General features: G+C 40.9%; 2 protein-coding genes and 1 non-coding gene across 3 annotated transcripts; all 3 read left to right on the forward strand.

Annotated features, from left to right (window-relative positions):
- Positions 1-348: 348 nt before the first annotated feature.
- Positions 349-7476, forward strand: RPL18A (ribosomal protein L18a). The gene is made up of 5 exons (XM_042470271.1): positions 349-472; positions 1988-2167; positions 4282-4411; positions 5781-5890; positions 7330-7476. The coding sequence occupies exons 1-5, from the start codon at positions 455-457 to the stop codon at positions 7420-7422; spliced, it is 531 nt and encodes a 176-aa protein (XP_042326205.1). The 5' UTR covers positions 349-454; the 3' UTR covers positions 7423-7476.
- On the forward strand, positions 5566-5694 carry LOC121932367. The gene has a single exon (XR_006104334.1). It is a non-coding gene; the product is annotated as a small nucleolar RNA SNORA68 (small nucleolar RNA).
- Positions 7477-9616: 2140 nt separating the features above from the next.
- On the forward strand, positions 9617-17736 carry KICS2 (KICSTOR subunit 2). The gene is made up of 3 exons (XM_042470293.1): positions 9617-9916; positions 14329-14617; positions 16434-17736. Exons 1-3 carry the CDS (start codon positions 9679-9681, stop codon positions 17248-17250), a joined length of 1344 nt encoding a protein of 447 aa, XP_042326227.1. The 5' UTR covers positions 9617-9678; the 3' UTR covers positions 17251-17736.
- The last annotated feature ends 483 nt before the right edge of the window (positions 17737-18219 follow it).

Below are 18219 nucleotides of genomic sequence, written 5' to 3' on the forward strand. Positions count from 1 at the left end.
CAATCCCCAGAATTCCACAGCATTGAGCCATGCCACTTAAATCGGATTATTTCTCCAGTGTGGATGCAGCCTGCATTGGCTCAGTGCTAGAGGATCCTGGGAATTATACTTTGCGTTGGTACCAGAGCTCTATGACAGAGAAGCCTAAACCTCTCACAAAACTACATTTCCCAGAATTCCATAGGATAGAGCCGTGGCAGTCAAGGCGGGCTCAAGATGGATTCTTCCTTCCCACAAAGGGCAGCTCTTTTCTAGGCCAATGCGCTTGATTGGCCCAAACCTGACCAATAGAAAAGCCGCTTTCATAGACAGACGTGGCTTCTGTCCAATGGGAATGTTCCCCCGGAAAGCCAATAGGCGAGGCCGTTGGGTTTTTTTCCCGTCGAGGCGGTGACGTAAGGACGTCGCGCACGCGGGGCTTCCTTTTCGGGTCGGCCGCGAGCGAGGCAGCACCATGAAGGCGTCTGGCACCGTAAGCATCGGTCACTGGGGCCGGAGGGAGGAAGGGAGGGGGGTCTCGCGCCAGGAAGGGAGGCTTGGAATGTTCGGCAGAGAAGGAGCGAGCACAAAATGGCGGCGCGGCGGTCTGCTAAGGATCCTTCCCTGAAGCTTCTCTCTTGGCTGCCACGAGAGAGAGAGAGCGCCCAATATGGCCGCCGCTGGGCCCAGAGCAATTGGCCGCGTGGAGTCGGCGTTCTTAAAGCGTTGCTATTCCACTTTAAGCGCTCTGCGTGCCTCCTCTTGCATTCTGGGATTTGAAGTTTAAGGAGGGGGGCATTTAGAATTCTCAGCCAGAGAGAGCGCTTAGGTCTGGCTGAACTACAAGCCCCAGAATGCAACAGGAGGCAGCCAGAGCAGTTATAGTGGAACAGCAGCACTAAAAGAGTGCAGGGCGACAATCTCCTTTAGCCCTCGGGGCGGTGGGACCTCCCTCCCTCCCCCCCCACCTTAAACCCCTAAAGTGGGAGAAAGGAGGGGTATAAGTAAAGTAAATAAATAGACACCTGACATACCCACTTCTTCCAGTCTCCATTGTTTTTAATTACTGGTTTTAACAATTTATTTTACATTTCATTACAGTTATATTAGAAATTATGTGTGTGTGTGTGTGTGTGTGTGTGTGTATATATATATATATGAAGGGAGGGGAGGGGGATTTAATTATTTAATTATTTATTTTTTGGCTTCGGCCCCCCAGTTGTCTGAGGGCCAGCAACCCGGCCCCCGGCTCAAAAAGGTTGCCTACCCCTGCTTTTGCCCATTGAATCAGTTGCTGATCAGCATGTCACTACTTAACCATTGATTCAGTAGGACTAACAGTTGGATTTAAACCATATTACTTAGCATCTACTGTACATATATTTCAAATGCTCAAAGGATTTCTTAATTTGGGGAGAGGGTGGGGATCAGTTTTACTGATGTATATTGAATGGGTCTATGATAGAGGTGAGAGCAGACCCTTAAAAAACTAAGGCCCCATACAGGCAAAATAAAGCTGCTTCGGGTCACTTTGGAGGTATACTGTTTAAATGATGCATTCCTCCTAAGAGTCCAGAAGCTGCTCCAAAGCTGTGCTCCAGTCCTTAGGACTGATCATGGCTTTGGTGCAGCTTCCGGACTCTTAGGATGCATGCATCATTTAAACAGCATACTTCCAAAGTGACACAAAGCATCTTTATTTTGGCCTATCTGTATGGGGCCAATGTTTCACATGCACATACATATTTAATTCCTAGTTTATAATAGAAGTACAGTACTTGCCTCATGTCAGGTCAATCATTTTCCCACTTCTCTTTAGCTCTGTTGTGGATGACAGGTCCGTAATGTTAATTAAGCTCCCTTCTGTATAAGAACTGTGCAGACTTGATCTTCTAAAGTATATATGTTTGTTCAAGTTGGAGAGATCAGTTTTTGCTTAATCATCTTGCAAGTACAGTAAATCTCAAAGTAGAATGGACTTTCTCATACATTTTCTCTTTCCCTTTAGCTGAGGGAGTACAAAGTGGTTGGAAGATGCCTTCCCACTCCTAAGTGCCCAACACCACCGCTCTATCGTATGCGGATCTTTGCTCCTAATCATGTTGTTGCAAAGTCCCGCTTCTGGTATTTTGTTTCTCAGCTGAAGAAGATGAAGAAATCTTCTGGGGAGATTGTGTATTGTGGACAGGTATGTTTACAAAAAATGAATAGTCTCAGGGATTTGAAATAGTTTTGTTTTTGATACAGCAATTTACTAAAAGCTAAACCACCTATTTTGTTGATAAGTAGGGGCATATATAAGTATTTGAGCCATGGCTTGTTTAAAATGTTCAGAGCATGCCTCTCAAGTTTCAAAAACTGGATTTTGTCAAAGTGTTATATGTTGTACACTAATAAATACTTTAGCATGATACCAATTCCAGTATTCATGAAACTAGTGAAATGCTTTGCATCAAGAAAATAATATGCAACATCTGTGTTTCTGTATCTTGTCTTATACTTGATCCTAATTCTTTAAAGTACCTGGATGCATATTATCTAAGTCTGGAAAAGAATGGAGTTAAAGAAAATGTCAGTGTTCAATATTCCATGTATAACTCAAACAAAAAACAATTCAAACAGAAATTCTCTATTAATTCCTGGGAAGGTATTTAGTGAATGTGTGTTCACCTTCAAGTCACCTGTTGACTCTTGGTGACTCTATCAATTCCATAGAGTTTTCTTGGACAAGGAATACTTGAGGTGGTTTTGCCACTTCCTGTAAAAATGTAGACTGCAGCACCTGGTATTTGTTGGCAGTCTCCCATCCAAATACTAACCAGGGCTGATCCTGCTTAGCTTTTAAGATTAGGCAGCATCTGGTGCCTTTGGGATATTTATGCACTAGATAGAGATTAAGTAAAATAGTTAAATCTTGGAGTTTTGGATGGGAATTTGATGACCATTTAAATATGAAGCATGATAAGTAAATGGAAACTCCGTGTTCTGAACAGTATATTTTTGAAAATCAGATGATGTAGATAGCAGGCAATGGCCATCAACGTTATGTCCTGCTTGTGGAAGCATTCAGTTGGCCATTCATTCCTGTGGACAAAATACCAGATAAGACACAGGAATCCTAACCACACAAATGGCTATAAAAATGGATAATGGTGAAGTATTCCCCTGCCAGTGAAGGTGGGTTTTCAGTTACAGAAGTCCCTGGAAAACCCATGGGTAACAGAAGCCATATATACTCATATTTTGCAAATTTGATTATTCACAGATTTTATTAATATGTTCTCTCTAGGAATATTTAGGTCTTCCAGCACAACTCTATGGTGAACCTTAACCAAAAATTGCACCAAAGGACCTAGAGAGAATATTCCACTAGGCATTTATAGCTCCTCCAGCACAATTCTGCGGTCAGTCTCTGGCAGATGTTGACCACAGAGTTGCACTGGAGGACCTAGAGATTCATAGAGAGGTGTTCTCTCAGGTAAAAACATACTGTTATTGTTATTTGCGGTTTTTCCACATTCACAGGGGCCTGTGCCCTTAACCCCAGCAAATGTGGAGGGACAAGTGTAATCTGCCTCTGGAAATAGCTGAACCAGGCCCTGAAATTAGGAAGGACAAAGGAAACTTTAGATCCTTTGAATTTGATTGGTGCCCTTGGAATCTCCCCATCCTCCTAATCTTGTGGAGTTGATATGCCTAATCTCCTTTCCATTGGAACCATGAAGGTGGGAAAGAGGCCAACAGATACAAAAATTTGGGGGGAAGTTAAAGCATTTTTCTGGCTGTCTCAATCTTAACAGTGCTTTTACACATATATATCCTCCCCACACTGTTAAGTCAGGCTATATGAATGCAGTGGGACTTTGGAGTAAATATACATAGAATTTCACTGTGAATGACCTTAATTCATTCCAGTATCAAAATAAATATTTCTTCACGTGTTATGGAGACCAAGAATTGAACCTGTTACCCTGTTTCAGTAAACATCTAGTTTTCTTCAATTTACTTGAAATGGAAGAATCAGGTTAGTACTGTAATTCTTACTGATGCAGGATGCAAAAAAAAAATCAAATTATGTAATTCTGGAGAACAGCGAGAAATGATGGGGAAATAATACCAGATTCCATGCTTGGTTTTAAAAAAAGATAATTGCCATTCAGTTTTTTTTTTGGGGGGGGGTAGGTTTATTCATAGTAATTAAAACTAATTGTATCTTTTGTACTGAATTAAAAGTTTTACTTGTTTCATTAAAATTGTTCATCTTTTATTTGCTACTATTCTGACAAATTGCTGTAATCTTAGGTTTTTGAGAAATCTCCACTGAGGGTGAAAAACTTTGGTATCTGGCTGCGATATGATTCTCGCAGTGGAACTCACAACATGTATAGGGAGTACAGAGATTTGACAACGGCTGGAGCTGTTACACAGTGCTGTGAGTATAGATCATTTAGAATGCTGAGTTTTCTTTTGATACACAATGATACCAGAAAGAACATACTTTGAAAAAAACGGTTTTGCTAGTTTTTATTAAGCAATAAATTTGTCCTCAGTTTGGCACTGTTTTTAATAATAATACCCGTTGTAGTCAGCTTGCAGACAAAGTTCATATTAAAATCCACAGTTTACTGTGATTTTTTTTTCAGCTCATGGGAGTTTGTTGTTGTGTGCCTTGAAGTCATTTCCAACTTAAGGCAACCATAAGGGTTGTCCTGGCGTTTCTTCAGAGGGGGTTTGCCATTGCCATCCTGTGAGGCAGTGTGTGTGACTTGCCCAATGTCACCCAGTTGATTTCCATGGCTGAGCTAGGATTTGAACCCTGGTCTCCAGAGTCATAGTCCAATGCTCAAATCCCAAAACACTTCTTAAATCTTTCTGTTGTCTGGTGTTTTATAAATAAGTAGCCCATTGTGATGTGTTTAGGAGATAGCCAAAAACCTAAGATGTGGATCAAAATATTTAAAATATACAGACTTGGTAGGTTTATATATATGTTTGTATAAATTAATTGATTACTTCTGTGCCCACATCTTAAAGGATATCAAATTGGAGGACATTATACTGGTCCTAATATCCCCCTTCTGGATATCTGACTCAGATCTATGTTTTTTTAAAGGGGAGGGGGCATTGTTCTATATTGGCAGTACTGTATTTGTTGTTAAACACATAAGATGTCACTCAGGATACAATCCTACACAGTTCTATAGGATTTGCATTTGTGTAGACATGCATATGAGTCCACTGTTAAACACAAATTCAGGCCCAGAAAAACATGGCCAGATAATTAGCTTTCATTGGCCTTAGATAAAAAGTATAGGTAACTGTGGACATGCCTTATATTTAGTTTTAATGGAACCCTGTGCTTGCATGTGTATTTGGATCAGAAAGAACATGTTAACACTACAGTACTTTGCCACTAAGTTATTTAGTGCAATGGTTTAAAAAGTCCTTACATGCTATTTGTAGATGATTGAAAACAGTTTTGAGAACGATCTTTCATCATCAGAGTATTTGGTTTTCTGCTGGTATTACCTGTGTGCACAGTTTAGATTCCAGAAGGAACATAATTTAACAGTGTTTAAAATAAAAACTGCACACAAACCCAAAGGACATTGTTTATAATAAAATGTTCTTGTCATGTGTGCAGATACTAAATGTACCTTGTCGCCTTTCAAGAGCTGAAGTGTTTTTGAAAGTGAAATTGAAGGTCCTACAATCTGTGTTTCATATTGGATATTATCAAATAACAAGTAACTGCTTAGTTATTGTGTTAATTTAGCATGCATCTTTTTGTTATATTGCAGATCGTGATATGGGAGCACGTCATAGAGCCCGTGCTCACTCAATTCAGATCATGAAGGTTGAAGAGATTGCTGCTAGCAAGTGCCGCAGGCCAGCTGTGAAGCAGTTCCATGTAAGCAAAGCAACTTGTATGATGCTTTTATGTAAATGCCCCCCCCCCCCCCGGCCAAGGATTGCACAATCTTAATCCAAGTGGCCAGAGAAGTCAATAATTTGAGTAAACTGGGAAATTACATGCTATCTTTGTCCTTATAAATATACGAAGTTGAATTCAAACAACCTTATGCATTCCATTCTTTTAATAGTGGTTTGAGCTCCACGTTATATGACAGTGATGGTGAACCTTTTCGAGGCCGAGTGCCCAAACTGCAACCCAAAGCCCACTTATTTATTGCAAAGTGCCATGTCCCTCTGGCTTTCTAGTAACAAACTCTGGCAGATTCTGTGCTGGGATGATGGCACTGTGCCCACAGAGAGGGCTCTGAGTGCCACCTCTGGCACGCATGCCATAGGTTCGCCATCACTTATATGAAATATATAAATGTATAAATTGCATGTTAAAACAGGCCAATAATGTCTCAAAAATATCTGTTTATCTTCCATATTTCTATACTTAATTTCAGTATATGTATATCATGCATAATTCGTCATTTTAAAATGTTCATTTATAAAATCTTGATCTCCCTAAAGCAGCATTCTCCCACCTGGTAGCCTCCAAATGTGTTGATGGCCATGTTGGGAATTGCTGGTTGTTCGAAAGACTCTGCCTTTCAGAGTTTATTTTTCCTGTTTATGTTGAAAAAGATCTTGATGGCTTTGGTGCTGGTGCAGTAGAGAATATTTTTTTCTCTCAGCCTGCTTAGTATCCTGTTCAGAAGAATATTGATTGGCCTGGGTGTTGGTTTTCTTTCATTACATTTACTTACATTTGTATCAGAGGAACCACATTTTGATGTAACTTGAAAATCAGTTGACTTTTAGAGTAATTAATAACAGGGTTTTACTATCTTTCAGAATCATGGGTGAATCTGGGAATTGTAGTTTTCTCAGAATCAGTGCTGGAAAAAGTGGTTTTGTATATACAGTGGTCCCTTGGCTTACGTGGGGGATCCGTTCCCCCCCCCCCCCCCGCATAAGCCAAAAATGCGTAAGCTCGAGTCCCATTCGATTGAATGGGACTCATTCTCGTGTCATAGGAGAAGTGAGTGCGCCCCATTCACTCCCCCATTGCGCGGCTTTCGCATAAACTGCAAGCCACATATGGGGTGCCCACCTATAGTGCGGGCGCACTGTAATACTTCTCTGAAAGAGACGTCTAAAAAGCCACCAATATTTGTGGATATCTAAGTTATTTATTTTGCATTAGCAGCATTTTGTAGGTAATACAGAGAGTGCCTAATAATTGCACACCGCTTTTACTATTAATAGCAAGACTCTTAAATAAAAAAAACCCCTGTGAATGATTGATTCATATTACTGTACAGTATTAGAAAAGTAACTTAACTATTAATGTAATTGAATTTGAAACTAAAATTTATTCTCTTCCTACAGGATTCCAAAATTAAGTTCCCTCTGCCACACAGAGTTCTGCGTCGCCAACATAAGCCACGCTTCACCACCAAGAGACCAAATACTTTCTTCTAAATGCAGATATAGTTTGTGTTCTCTGCGTTTCAATAAAATTCCTCTTCAACATCTGATTGTTTGTTATAATTGAGAAACATAATGGTCTCAGCTTTGTCAAAAATAAAACTTGTAGCAGAATTGCTATCTTCTTAGGCCCTCTCTTGAGTCACCCTGTTTTTTCTGCCTCATCTCCATCTTCTGTACATCTCTTCAGGATTTGGGAATCAGTGCTGGAGCATTTTCTGTCCTTTGAGCAGAACTCTGAAAGCAGCGCATAGACTAATTCTTTCAGCAGTTCTTTGCAACGTTTAAGTGAAAAAGCCCTGTGAAGGCAGGTGAGTCAGTGGGCCCCTTAATGTTAATTGTTTGACAGATCTTATAAACCGTGGCCTCCTCCCTTTCCTGCAGTCCTGTGGAATCTTTTTTGTTTAAACTAGTCCCTCTTCCTTCGTGTAAAGAGACAGCCTTCTATACAAACACCAGCCCCTTTCCCTCCAATGCACATTTATATCATAGAGTGAGGCAGTTACCCTATTCCGTGTTCTCTGTGGGTCCCCCTCCTCTCCTGAGCTGCGTGGGGGCTCCTTGAGACCATCCAAAGAACTTGCTTCCACCACCTGACGACTGACTGATCCTACCTTAGTGGAAAAATCCAAAGATATAGCTGTGTTAGTCTGCAGGATCAGTATGTAGAGATATCTTGTAGCACCTTTGAGACTAACCGAAAGAAGTTAGCAGCATGAGCTGTCAACTTCTTTCAGTTAGGAGTTTATCACATGGGAGGGAATAAGTCAAATCCTGTGCAGAAACGGGATTTAAATCATAAAAGCAGGATCGTTTTCAGGTGCATTGAGCATTAATCTGAAATTAGCTGCACATAAAGTGGACATTCAGACACATCGGGGGGCACTGAGCATTAATTTGATATTAACCCGCAGAGAAAGTGGACAAAATCAGCTGCTTTTTACTTTCGGGAAAATTTTGTCCATTTTCCGTGAGGGTTAATGTTGGATTAATGTTCAGTGCCCCCGATGTGTCTGAAAATGATCTTTTGTGGAATATTCCCAGAATTTAAATCCAGTTTCTGCAAGGGATTTGGGCACTTACTGATCCTAGTTTATACTGATCCTAGCTTAGCCATCCATTGGGACATTGCTGAGGAATTGTACTGATATTTCACTTGTCAACTTAGAGAAGAACTGGGCCAAAGAGTACCTTAAAAGAAAAGCTTTATTCTAAATAAAGGAATTTTACAGTAAAAGGATGTAACATGAGGAACCAACTTGCCTTGCAGCCACAGACAGAAAGCATACGTTACAGAACCAGGTTAGGTCAGCCGAAACAGGAAACCAAAACCTGACTGACAGACCTGTGCATATGGCAGTGGGTCCCAAACTTAAGCTTGTTGACCAGGGATCTTAACTGCAAAGGAGGACAAGGTGCTGCAAAATGGAGGGCAGTCAAGAAAAAGGGAGGACATTACAAAATAAAAGTTCAAAACACTTAATAGAAATAAATTCATTCTTAGTCTGGCTCAAAATGGAGGACTGTTTTGGAATTCCTCCTGGACAGAAGGTTGAAATGGAGGACATGTCCTGGAAAAGGAAGACCTGGGGCCATCCTGCCCAGAGTGACCAGGTGTCCTCACTGCAAAGTAGGTCAAAGTACCCCAAAATGAAGGACATTTAAGGGGGGGACTGAGGGTGTCACCAAATACAGAGCTGAATGCAGTCATAGAAATACATAATTTATAAATTGTGTGTGTGTGTGTGTGTACAGTATATATATAATTTATAATATATATAATATAAAACATAATTATATGATACATATATAATTATATGTATTATATAAATTATATATGTATATAATATATAATAATGTATATAGTATAAATATATATATATATATAATATTGTATAATATTACATTATATTTTATATATCATATAAATTATATATATTACTGTATTTAAGTGAATAAGTCCCTGCTCCCCCCAAAACCAGAGAGGACGGTTGTGACGCTCCTGGACAGAGAAACAGAGGGCTGTATTGGAGGGCGTGTCCTGGAGGGGGCGTGTCCTATTCCCCCTTCTCTTCCTGTTCGGGTCACGTGAGCCGGAGTCGTGGCTCGTGATTGGCGCGTGAGCGGGAAGGGGCGGAGCGAGCGGCGTGTTATGGGGTGGGCGCCGTTGCCGGTCACGTGACATCCAGAGAGCGAGGCAGCAGAGTTCGCGCGAGGCGAGAGCGAGAGGCGAGGCTGGCGGGGCTGCGGATGGGGGAGGCGTCCCCGGTGGGCGCGCCGGTGCCGCTGGAGCAGGCGGTGCTGGAGACCTTCTTCTCGCACCTGGGCATCTTCTCCTACGACAAGGCCAAGGACAATGTGGAGAAGGAGCGCGAGGCCAACAACAAGAGCGCCGGCGCCAGCTGGCTCTCGCTCCTGGCCGCCCTGGCCCACCTGGCCGCCGCCGAGAAGGCCTACCACAGCATGACCTTCCTCGGGCAGAAGCTAGGTACGGGCGCCCAGGCAGGACGAGGAAACGCATCAGGAACCCACTCTGACGCTGCTTTAAATGCCCTGGCTCACTGCTGTGGGATTCTGGGAAGTGTAGTTTTGTGAGACGTTTAGCCTTCTCTTGTCAGAGAGCTCAGCAGACTAGGGCAGCATCCGCACTGCAGGAATAGCCCAGTTTGAGACTGCTTTAACTGCCACGGCTCAATGCTGTGGGATTCTAGGAATTGTAGTTGGCTGTGGCTAAATGAGAAGAATAAAGCTACATCTACACTGCAGAAATAACCCAGTTTGACACCGTTTTAACTGCCATGGGTCAATGCTAGGGAATTCTGGGAATTGTAGTTTTATGAGACATTTAATCTCTGTCAGAGAGCTCTGGTGCCACAACAAACTACAGATCCCAGGATTCCATAGTGGTGTGAAACTGGGTTATTTTTGCGGTGCAGATGCAACCCCCAGTGGTTTGTTGCCGCACCAGAGCTCTCTGACAGAAAAGGCTAAATGTCTCACAAAACTACAGTTCCCAGAATTCCATAGCATGGAGCCATGACAGTTAAGCTGTTCTCAAACTGGGTTATTTCTGCAGTGCGGATGCAGCTTGAGTAATCAGACAGCCACGAGGCACGCCGCCGCCTCCCTTGCTAGCATTTCTGGGTCAAGATTTGCAAACCATGTAGTGGAAACCTCCCCTCTCCCTTCCCTCCATGCTAGGCCCACTCAAGGGTGCACCACACTATAGAATTAAAGCAGTTTGACACCACTTTAACTGCCATGATTACCCTATCATGCAGAACGATGGGATTCGTAGTTTTATGAGGTATTCAGACTGGTCTATCACAAAAAGCTGTTGCCTCAGCAAACTACAAGTCCCATCATTCTGAGGGCTGGCTATCCTGGGATTTGTAGTGTGATGAGGCATTCAGCCTAGTCTGTCGGAGAGTTCTGGTGCCTCGCCAAACTGCAGATCCCAGGCTTCTGTAGGATAGAGTCAGGACAGTTAAAAGTGCTGCCAAACGGCTTCAGTTCTGCACTGTGGCTACATCCAAAAGCTGCCGCTTCACAAGCTGAGGCTCAAATCCAGGACACACAAGTGCCAAGCAATGTTTGAGGTCCATTCTTCTAATAGGCACAGCATGGGGCCTCTAAGCATGTGCAGAGTGCCTCTCACCATCTCTTCCAGTGCATGAATTCTAAGACAGCCATGTTAATCTGTAGAAACAGTATGTAGAGAGATCTTGCAGCACCTTTGAGACTAACTGAAAGATAAGTTGTCAGCATGAACTTTTATAGACTTCAGTCTTACTTCTGCAGATGCATTTAGAAGTAGACTTAAGTCTAGTAAAGCTCATGCTGCCAACTTCTTTCTTTCATTTAGTCTCAAAGGTGCTGCAAGATCTCTCTGCATACTGTTTCTACAAATTAAAACAATACTCTTTCAGTGCACTTTTGCAAGGTACACACATGCATTAAGGACTGTAGGTTTTGAGGGTGTGTCTCACCCTCAGTTTAGCAACCAGCACTGCTAAATTCACACTGTCTGAAGAGATGTCTGTTCTGAACAAGGCTCTATCACATTGTGGATTTTTAAAAAGCTGGGGCTGCTCAAAGGTTTATTTGCTGACAAGGAGGACACGTTGCATAGAAAAAGACTCTCCCGCCTTTCAAGGCTGATCACTGAGCATTGCATTCTTTCACACTTCTTGCTGATTACCCAACTTCCTATCTCTTCCTAATGAAATCAGATCTTGGAATAGTAATATTTGGAATAATACTCATTTTCAGTGGTTCTCAAAATTTGGCCCTCAGGATATTTTGGACTTTAGCTCCCAGAATTTCTGACTGGTGGCCAAGTTGGCTAGGGCTTCTGGGAGTTGAAGTCTAAAAGAACCAGAGAGGACCAGAGTTTAGGAATCGCTGCGATACAGTATATCAAGTGTTTGTCATAAAATACAAATGTATCATATGGTTTGTAGAGGAGAACTAAAGTGTGTTCTAGGGGTAGTTAACAGATAGCAACCACTCTGCTTGCTTGAATGGCAGACATGAGCACCATGCAAAAGGCTTGGAAATGAGAGGGTAGTAAATACTGGGCCTGTTCTGACATTGTGGTGTAATGGTTTGGTTGTTGGACTAGGACATTGGAATACCTTGAGCAAGTTACACTCTCTCTCACCTTCAGAGAATGGCAATGGCAAACCTCCCTTTTGAAGAAGCTTGCCAAGAAAACCCTAAATTAAGTATGCCTTAGAGTTGCCATAATTCGGAAACAATTTGAAGGCACGCAGCAGCATCAGCAGCAACTACAACAATATGACATGTGACATGCTGACTAACTTTCAGTGTGCTGAATTGGTTGAATTTATGCAACTCTGTAAGACTATAGTAAACAAATTTCTGTGAACAGCAATATCTGAAATCTGGAGAACGTATTGATACCAATAACACATTTTCTCATTCTCGCAGTGCTTTTATTTAGACATCTTGGTTGCAAGATGGACTTTCATCATCATCATCATCATCATCATTTTAAAGCATAACATCTCTGGAGTAGGGAGCTCTGGCAGGTCTGGATGGGGGCAAGGGTTTTTTTGTCCCTAGGACACTGCCAACAATGTCCCCAAACAAGCAAGCACAGAAGTAGCCAGAAGTCATTTTGAAAAATGTGTGTGTGTGTGAGTGAAGCCATGAGACTTGTGTAAAAGGTAAATTGTTTTTCCTGGGGGCCTCCAGAGAAAGAAATTCACCCTTCCCTTTTTCTTAGAGAAAGAGTGGCTGTGGGATGGTCAGGCTCACACTTTGCCCACTGCGGCCCTCCATCCTGTACAAAATTAGAAAAACGCTTAAGGACATTACCAGGGTGCTCAAGCAATGTATTCGCACATTTTTAAAATGTGATTACAGCAGTAGCAATATCACTGTGAAAACACTTATTTCTGCATTACCTTTTAACACCGTGCTAGGCCTTGCTTTGTGACAGATGTTTCTCGTCTTGGTTTTCTGCACAATGTATATTACCCCAGCCTCCCCCCGTTTTTTTTCCTGCTTTTATGCATACGGTTTTTGTTTTTCCACAAAATCTTTCCAAGATGAGATCAGACTAGAAATCATGAGGTTGTTTGGAGTACTAATTTTCAATGATTCAGAATTCTAGAGTTCTGTGTTGTTGTTTTAGCTTCAGAATCGGTGGATCTGTTGATAGCAATGCACTCTTTTATCCAGCATCAATGGATCCTGTAAAAATCTTCATTAAACCAAAAGCTTTGTAGGGAGAACAGCTCATGCCATGCCCACTTGCACAATGTCGATTTCCTGAATGTACTGATATTGGCGGTTATTGTAGGTTTCATTAATGTAAAATTCTGCAATAATAACAGTAGGACAACTGGTCAGCAACTATGAGTACTGACAATTGTGAAAAGGGGAGGGATCACATGCTGTAATTCTACTCCAGTTCCATCACTAGGGCCTTGTGCCATAATATCCTAAGTCTCTGCCAAATGGAAGATCAGTCTTAAAAAGGAGGTGTGATACAAAAGAAGAGATAGCCAGGAGAGATAAGGTGCAAGAGTGAAATCCAATGGAACATCTATTTTTAAAAAAAGAAAGAAGGCAAGGGAAAAGATGAAGTTTTATTAACTTTTCAAAGTGAGAAATCAAAAAGAGGGACAAGGAAGTGACTGTTCTCTTCTAGGCTAGCGATGTCTTCTACAGGTGCATTTGTCTAAAAATTTCTGCAAAGTTAGAAATGCATCCTGTTCTTCATTTCTGATTACTTAATTCTGCTGCATTCTCTTAATGGTTCTAGTCAGTCCCCTGAGATATGATGGGCCTATTGGGGAAAATGCATGCTTAGGCTTTCCTCATTTTAAATTATTTAAAATGTACTTGTTTTTGTGCTTTTATGGACTAACAAACAGGTCTTCGAAAGTATATGGCTGTTCTCTTCAGATTTTGATTTGCAGTCAAATGTTGGTATATGCATGACTGTACCTTTCATGTTTCAGTGCTGCTTTAGAAAGCTAAAGCATTTCATGTTTGCATTGGTGAAAATGCACATTTAAAAGTCTAGTGTTATTAATAGCAACATGAGTTATTAACATTTCATAGTGGCATAGCTGTTTCAAACTCCTAGGGATGAGGTAGCCTCTGGGTTACAGATATTCTTACTGGAAAAGCTAGAATATTGAAACCACTCTGAAAATGGAATGCGTGGTGGGAAGATGTGGAAGAAGGTTCTGGATGAAAAATTAATTTGGTACATAAATCAGTTATTCTGCTAAAGTGTAGAAGGCTATTATAGAATCAGTGCTTAAAATAAAAATATTCTAAATATGTAATTGCTAATAAAGGAATTCATATTATTATATTACACTAAATATACACTTTTTTATTATTTTTTAAAAATAACAGGTGGGCAATCATTTTTCAGCCGAAAGGATTCCATACGAACTATATACACATCTTTACATAATGAACTGAAGAAGGTGGTGACAACAGGTCGGAATGCATTGGGCGGAACAGCCCCTCACCTGGAAGAACTGCTCTCTCACCTGTCTGAACAGCTCTGTTTTTTTGTTCAGGCTCGGATGGAAATTGCTGACTTCTATGAAAAGATGTACAGCCTCAGTACCCAGAAGTTTATCAACTCTGAAGAGCTAATAAATATGCTGGAATCCATCCTTAGAAAATATAGCTCAAGGTCAGTTTGTATACGTGTTTTCCTGTCATATGTGCCGAAGAAGTTTAAAGCTGAATGAGGTCTTTGCCAGAGCAGCACCATAATCCAGATTCTGAGGATTTCTTAGTTTACACAGTTGCAGTAATTTTGCAATGTATGACCAGGATCAACATGTGTCCTATTTAAGCATTTTTTAGAATGCAGCAGAGATATCAAGTAGATGGGGAGGGAACTACACTATGCATACTGACACTACCCCCTGTGTCTCCCCCTATCAGGTCCCAGCTGTGCCATGTTGAGCAATAAAGGGAAGTCTTGCTCATGTTTTGAATGACAACACAATCATCTGCTAATTATTTTAAGCTGCTTTCCCATTATTTGGAACTGGAGTCAAAGAATGTGGTTTCATATTTATAACTAATTTGTTTGGGGACATAAATCCAGTAATGGACATTTGCTGGAGGAATTGCTTTTGTCAGCTGAACTGAGAAAGAATAATCTCCCCACAGCACCCTGTGCCCTTCCCATTTTCTCTGAAATACTGGGAAACCCTCTCAAGCCAGTTTTGTGGTGGTGTCAGTTGTTATAGAGGGGAGTGAAAGAGAAATCATAAGTGCTACAGCACTAAGCACAGTGCTGGATTTTCATGCATATCAGGCATAGAGGATTTTCCAAAGGGAGCATGGCCTGTGGAATATATGTGTAATAACATCTGTAGTATGTGAGCTAGTCCAGTTCAGGATTATGACAGAGAAAGCTTCTGACCTCAATGACTTGGAAAAGGTGATTTTTATAATGGCAAAGTTCAAAGCACAAAGTTTATTACGTGTGGATAGCCAGGAATCGTCCATCCCTACCTCTGGATAGGTGGCTAGTTGTAGAAATAGTATTCCTAAGCACTGACGTTGGATTTGATTATTTGAGATGTTGATTAATATGTTTTCTCTAGGAATCTCTAGGTCCTTCAGTGCAAGTGCCAGACATTGACCATAGAGTTGTGCTGGAGAACCCAGAATTTCCTAGAGAAAACACCTTTCTAGGCATTTGTAGGTCCTCTAGCATGATTCTATGATCAACTTCTGGCAGATGTTGACCATAAGAGTTGCACTGAATGACCTGGAAATTCCTAGAGAGGTATTGTAAAAGAATAGTATTTTTTATTTGTGGTTTTTCCACATTCACAGGAGTCCTTCACCCGTAACCCCAGAGGATGTGGAGGGACTGTATGTGGATGTGGGAATTGATATACCCCAGGGCCCTAAAATAAAAATAGTGAGATGTAACTTAAGAGAGATTTTTGGCAAATAAATAACAAATGAAAAAAATAATAAAATCAAATAATTTACAACATCTGAAGTGTTGTGTTCCTAGAGTCAGATGTAGCTAGTGTTATGCTGGCACATATTTAATGACTGGGATGAGCTGTTGATCAGCGTATTTCATGCATAATTATAACAGGAGGAGTTGCTGTATTGATCTTAACATTTTATCAGGAATATTGATAAAAATATTTGATTCTGTTTAGTACTGACAGTAAAGATGCTTCACAGTACTTGTTCTATTGGCTTGTCTAGGTGAATATAACAACCGAATCCATGTTTTCAGACAGGATAACATTCTGGATGCACACTGCAGTATTGTATGCTGTAGCCCAAGATTGGGCAACTTGTGGCCCTCCGTCTCCTGTTGACACTGCAGTTCTCCTCATCTCTCACTATTGGTTATCCTGGCCAAAATGTTGGGAATCGTGTTGTCCATCTATGTTTCTAGACAGGCAACTAATTGTAGAAGTAGTTTTCCAAAGCATTGACGTCTTTATTTTCTTTTTCTTATCTAGATTTCATCATCCAATCCTTAGTCCTCTTGAAAGCAGTTTCCAGTTAGAAGCAGATGTCCTTACTCATCTGTTGAAAGCTCAGGCGCAGATCTCAGAGTGGAAATTCCTTCCATCCTTGGTTCATTTGCACAATGCTCACACAAAACTCCAGACATGGGGACAGATTTTTGAAAAGCAACGAGAAACCAAGAAACACTTGTTTGGTGGACAGTCTCAAAAGGCTGTACAGCCTCCCCACCTTTTCCTATGGCTAATGAAACTCAAGAATAGCCTTCTTGCCAAATTTAGCTTTTACTTTTATGAGGCGCTCAGTCGACAAACAACGCCATCTGAAATGAAAGCTTTGACTGCAAAAACTAACCCTGATTATTTTGGGAAAATCTCTAGCTTCATCAGAAAATACGATGCTGTTAATGTGTCTTTAATCTTTGATAACCGTGGATCAGAAAGTTTTCAGGGACATGGCTACCATCATCCCCATTCCTACAGGGAAGCCCCTAAAGGTGTAGACCAGTATCCAGCAGTAGTGTCTCTGCCCAATGATAGGCCTGTTATGCACTGGCCCAATGTCATAATGATTATGACAGACAAAGCTTCTGACCTTAATGGTTTGGAAAAGGTGGTCCACTTTTACGATGACAAAGTTCAAAGCACATACTTCTTGACTCGTCCTGAACCTCATTTCACAATTGTAGTTATTTTGGAATCCAAGAAGTCTGAGAGAGACTCTCATTTTATCTCTTTTCTCAATGAAATTTCATACTCCCTTAAGAACGCTAAAGCTTTTGCAAGCCTGAAGCCTGGATCCAAAGGATAAAAGTACTGTCTGTTACTGGACTATAAAGAAACAAGTGCTAGGCTTCCAGAAGTATACATTTGTGTATGTTGTCCCTTTTTTTTAAAAAATAAGAAAGCAGCTATTTTAATATTAAGTATTTAATGTTAAAATATTAATATTTAATATTAAGCATTTTTGTTAAGAAAAGGCTGACCAGTGTAAAACTGAATGGGAGGATAAAATGAAAACTACATAAATGTGCACTAAAATGATCAGGATGGTATTTTGCTCAACTGCTGTATTTTTTTTAAGTCTATGACACTTGGCCTCACCTGAATTGAATATATGCACTTTATCTTTTGCTGGTCATTTACCTAGCATCTGCTGAAAATGTGGCTTGAAAGGAATATGGAGTGAGGATCTTTTCCCAAAAGGCCCATTTCTGTTAAAGTATTCTTTGTTCATATTCACTGGAAAGTGTTGGAATTTGGAAGGATATAATTGCAATAAATTAAATGCATCATGGGTTGGTTGGTTTGTTTATGTCTCTCTCAAAAATAATATTAGAATTTGGTCTGGCATTCTGTGACTTCCCTTTAATATCCTGGCCCTGAACGTACTACTTTTTTAAAATCAAAAATTAACCAAACAATGAGACCGTTATGGGGCCAACCAAAATGCACAATTACATGTTGCAAGCTTTCGAAGTCACACTGGTTCTTCATCAGGCAAGGTGTTAAAAACCATACAGGAGGGAGAGGAAGTTGAAGATGTTAGCCATAGGCCTGCATTTTGCTGTTTGTTGTTGTTGTTCTCAGTTCAGATGGTATTGAGGGATATTACTTATAGTCTAGAACCTCCTCCTCCTGGCCACGTGGGCACTGGGAGATTCTCAAAGTCCAGGAAATTTAAAATCCATGAAATTAGAGTGAGGAATTGTCAGATTCAGACCTTAATGCCTTTAATATCTTATCCAAAGCTAACAAATAAGAGGCTTTCATTACCCAC

This window comes from Sceloporus undulatus, chromosome 5 (assembly GCF_019175285.1).
Source record: "Sceloporus undulatus isolate JIND9_A2432 ecotype Alabama chromosome 5, SceUnd_v1.1, whole genome shotgun sequence".
NCBI lineage: Eukaryota > Metazoa > Chordata > Lepidosauria > Squamata > Phrynosomatidae > Sceloporus > Sceloporus undulatus.

Excerpts from the sequence above, each read along its gene's own strand:
- KICS2 (XM_042470293.1), top strand. The coding sequence starts at position 9,679 with ATGGGGGAGGCGTCCCCGGTGGGCGCGCCGGTGCCGCTGGAGCAGGCG. Across the intron at positions 9,917-14,328 it reads CTTCCTCGGGCAGAAGCTAG|GTGGGCAATCATTTTTCAGC; the intron begins GTACGGGCGCCC and ends TAAAAATAACAG. Across the intron at positions 14,618-16,433 it reads CTTAGAAAATATAGCTCAAG|ATTTCATCATCCAATCCTTA; the intron begins GTCAGTTTGTAT and ends TTTCTTATCTAG.
- RPL18A (XM_042470271.1), top strand. Across the intron at positions 2,168-4,281 it reads AGATTGTGTATTGTGGACAG|GTTTTTGAGAAATCTCCACT; the intron begins GTATGTTTACAA and ends CTGTAATCTTAG. Across the intron at positions 4,412-5,780 it reads TGGAGCTGTTACACAGTGCT|ATCGTGATATGGGAGCACGT; the intron begins GTGAGTATAGAT and ends GTTATATTGCAG.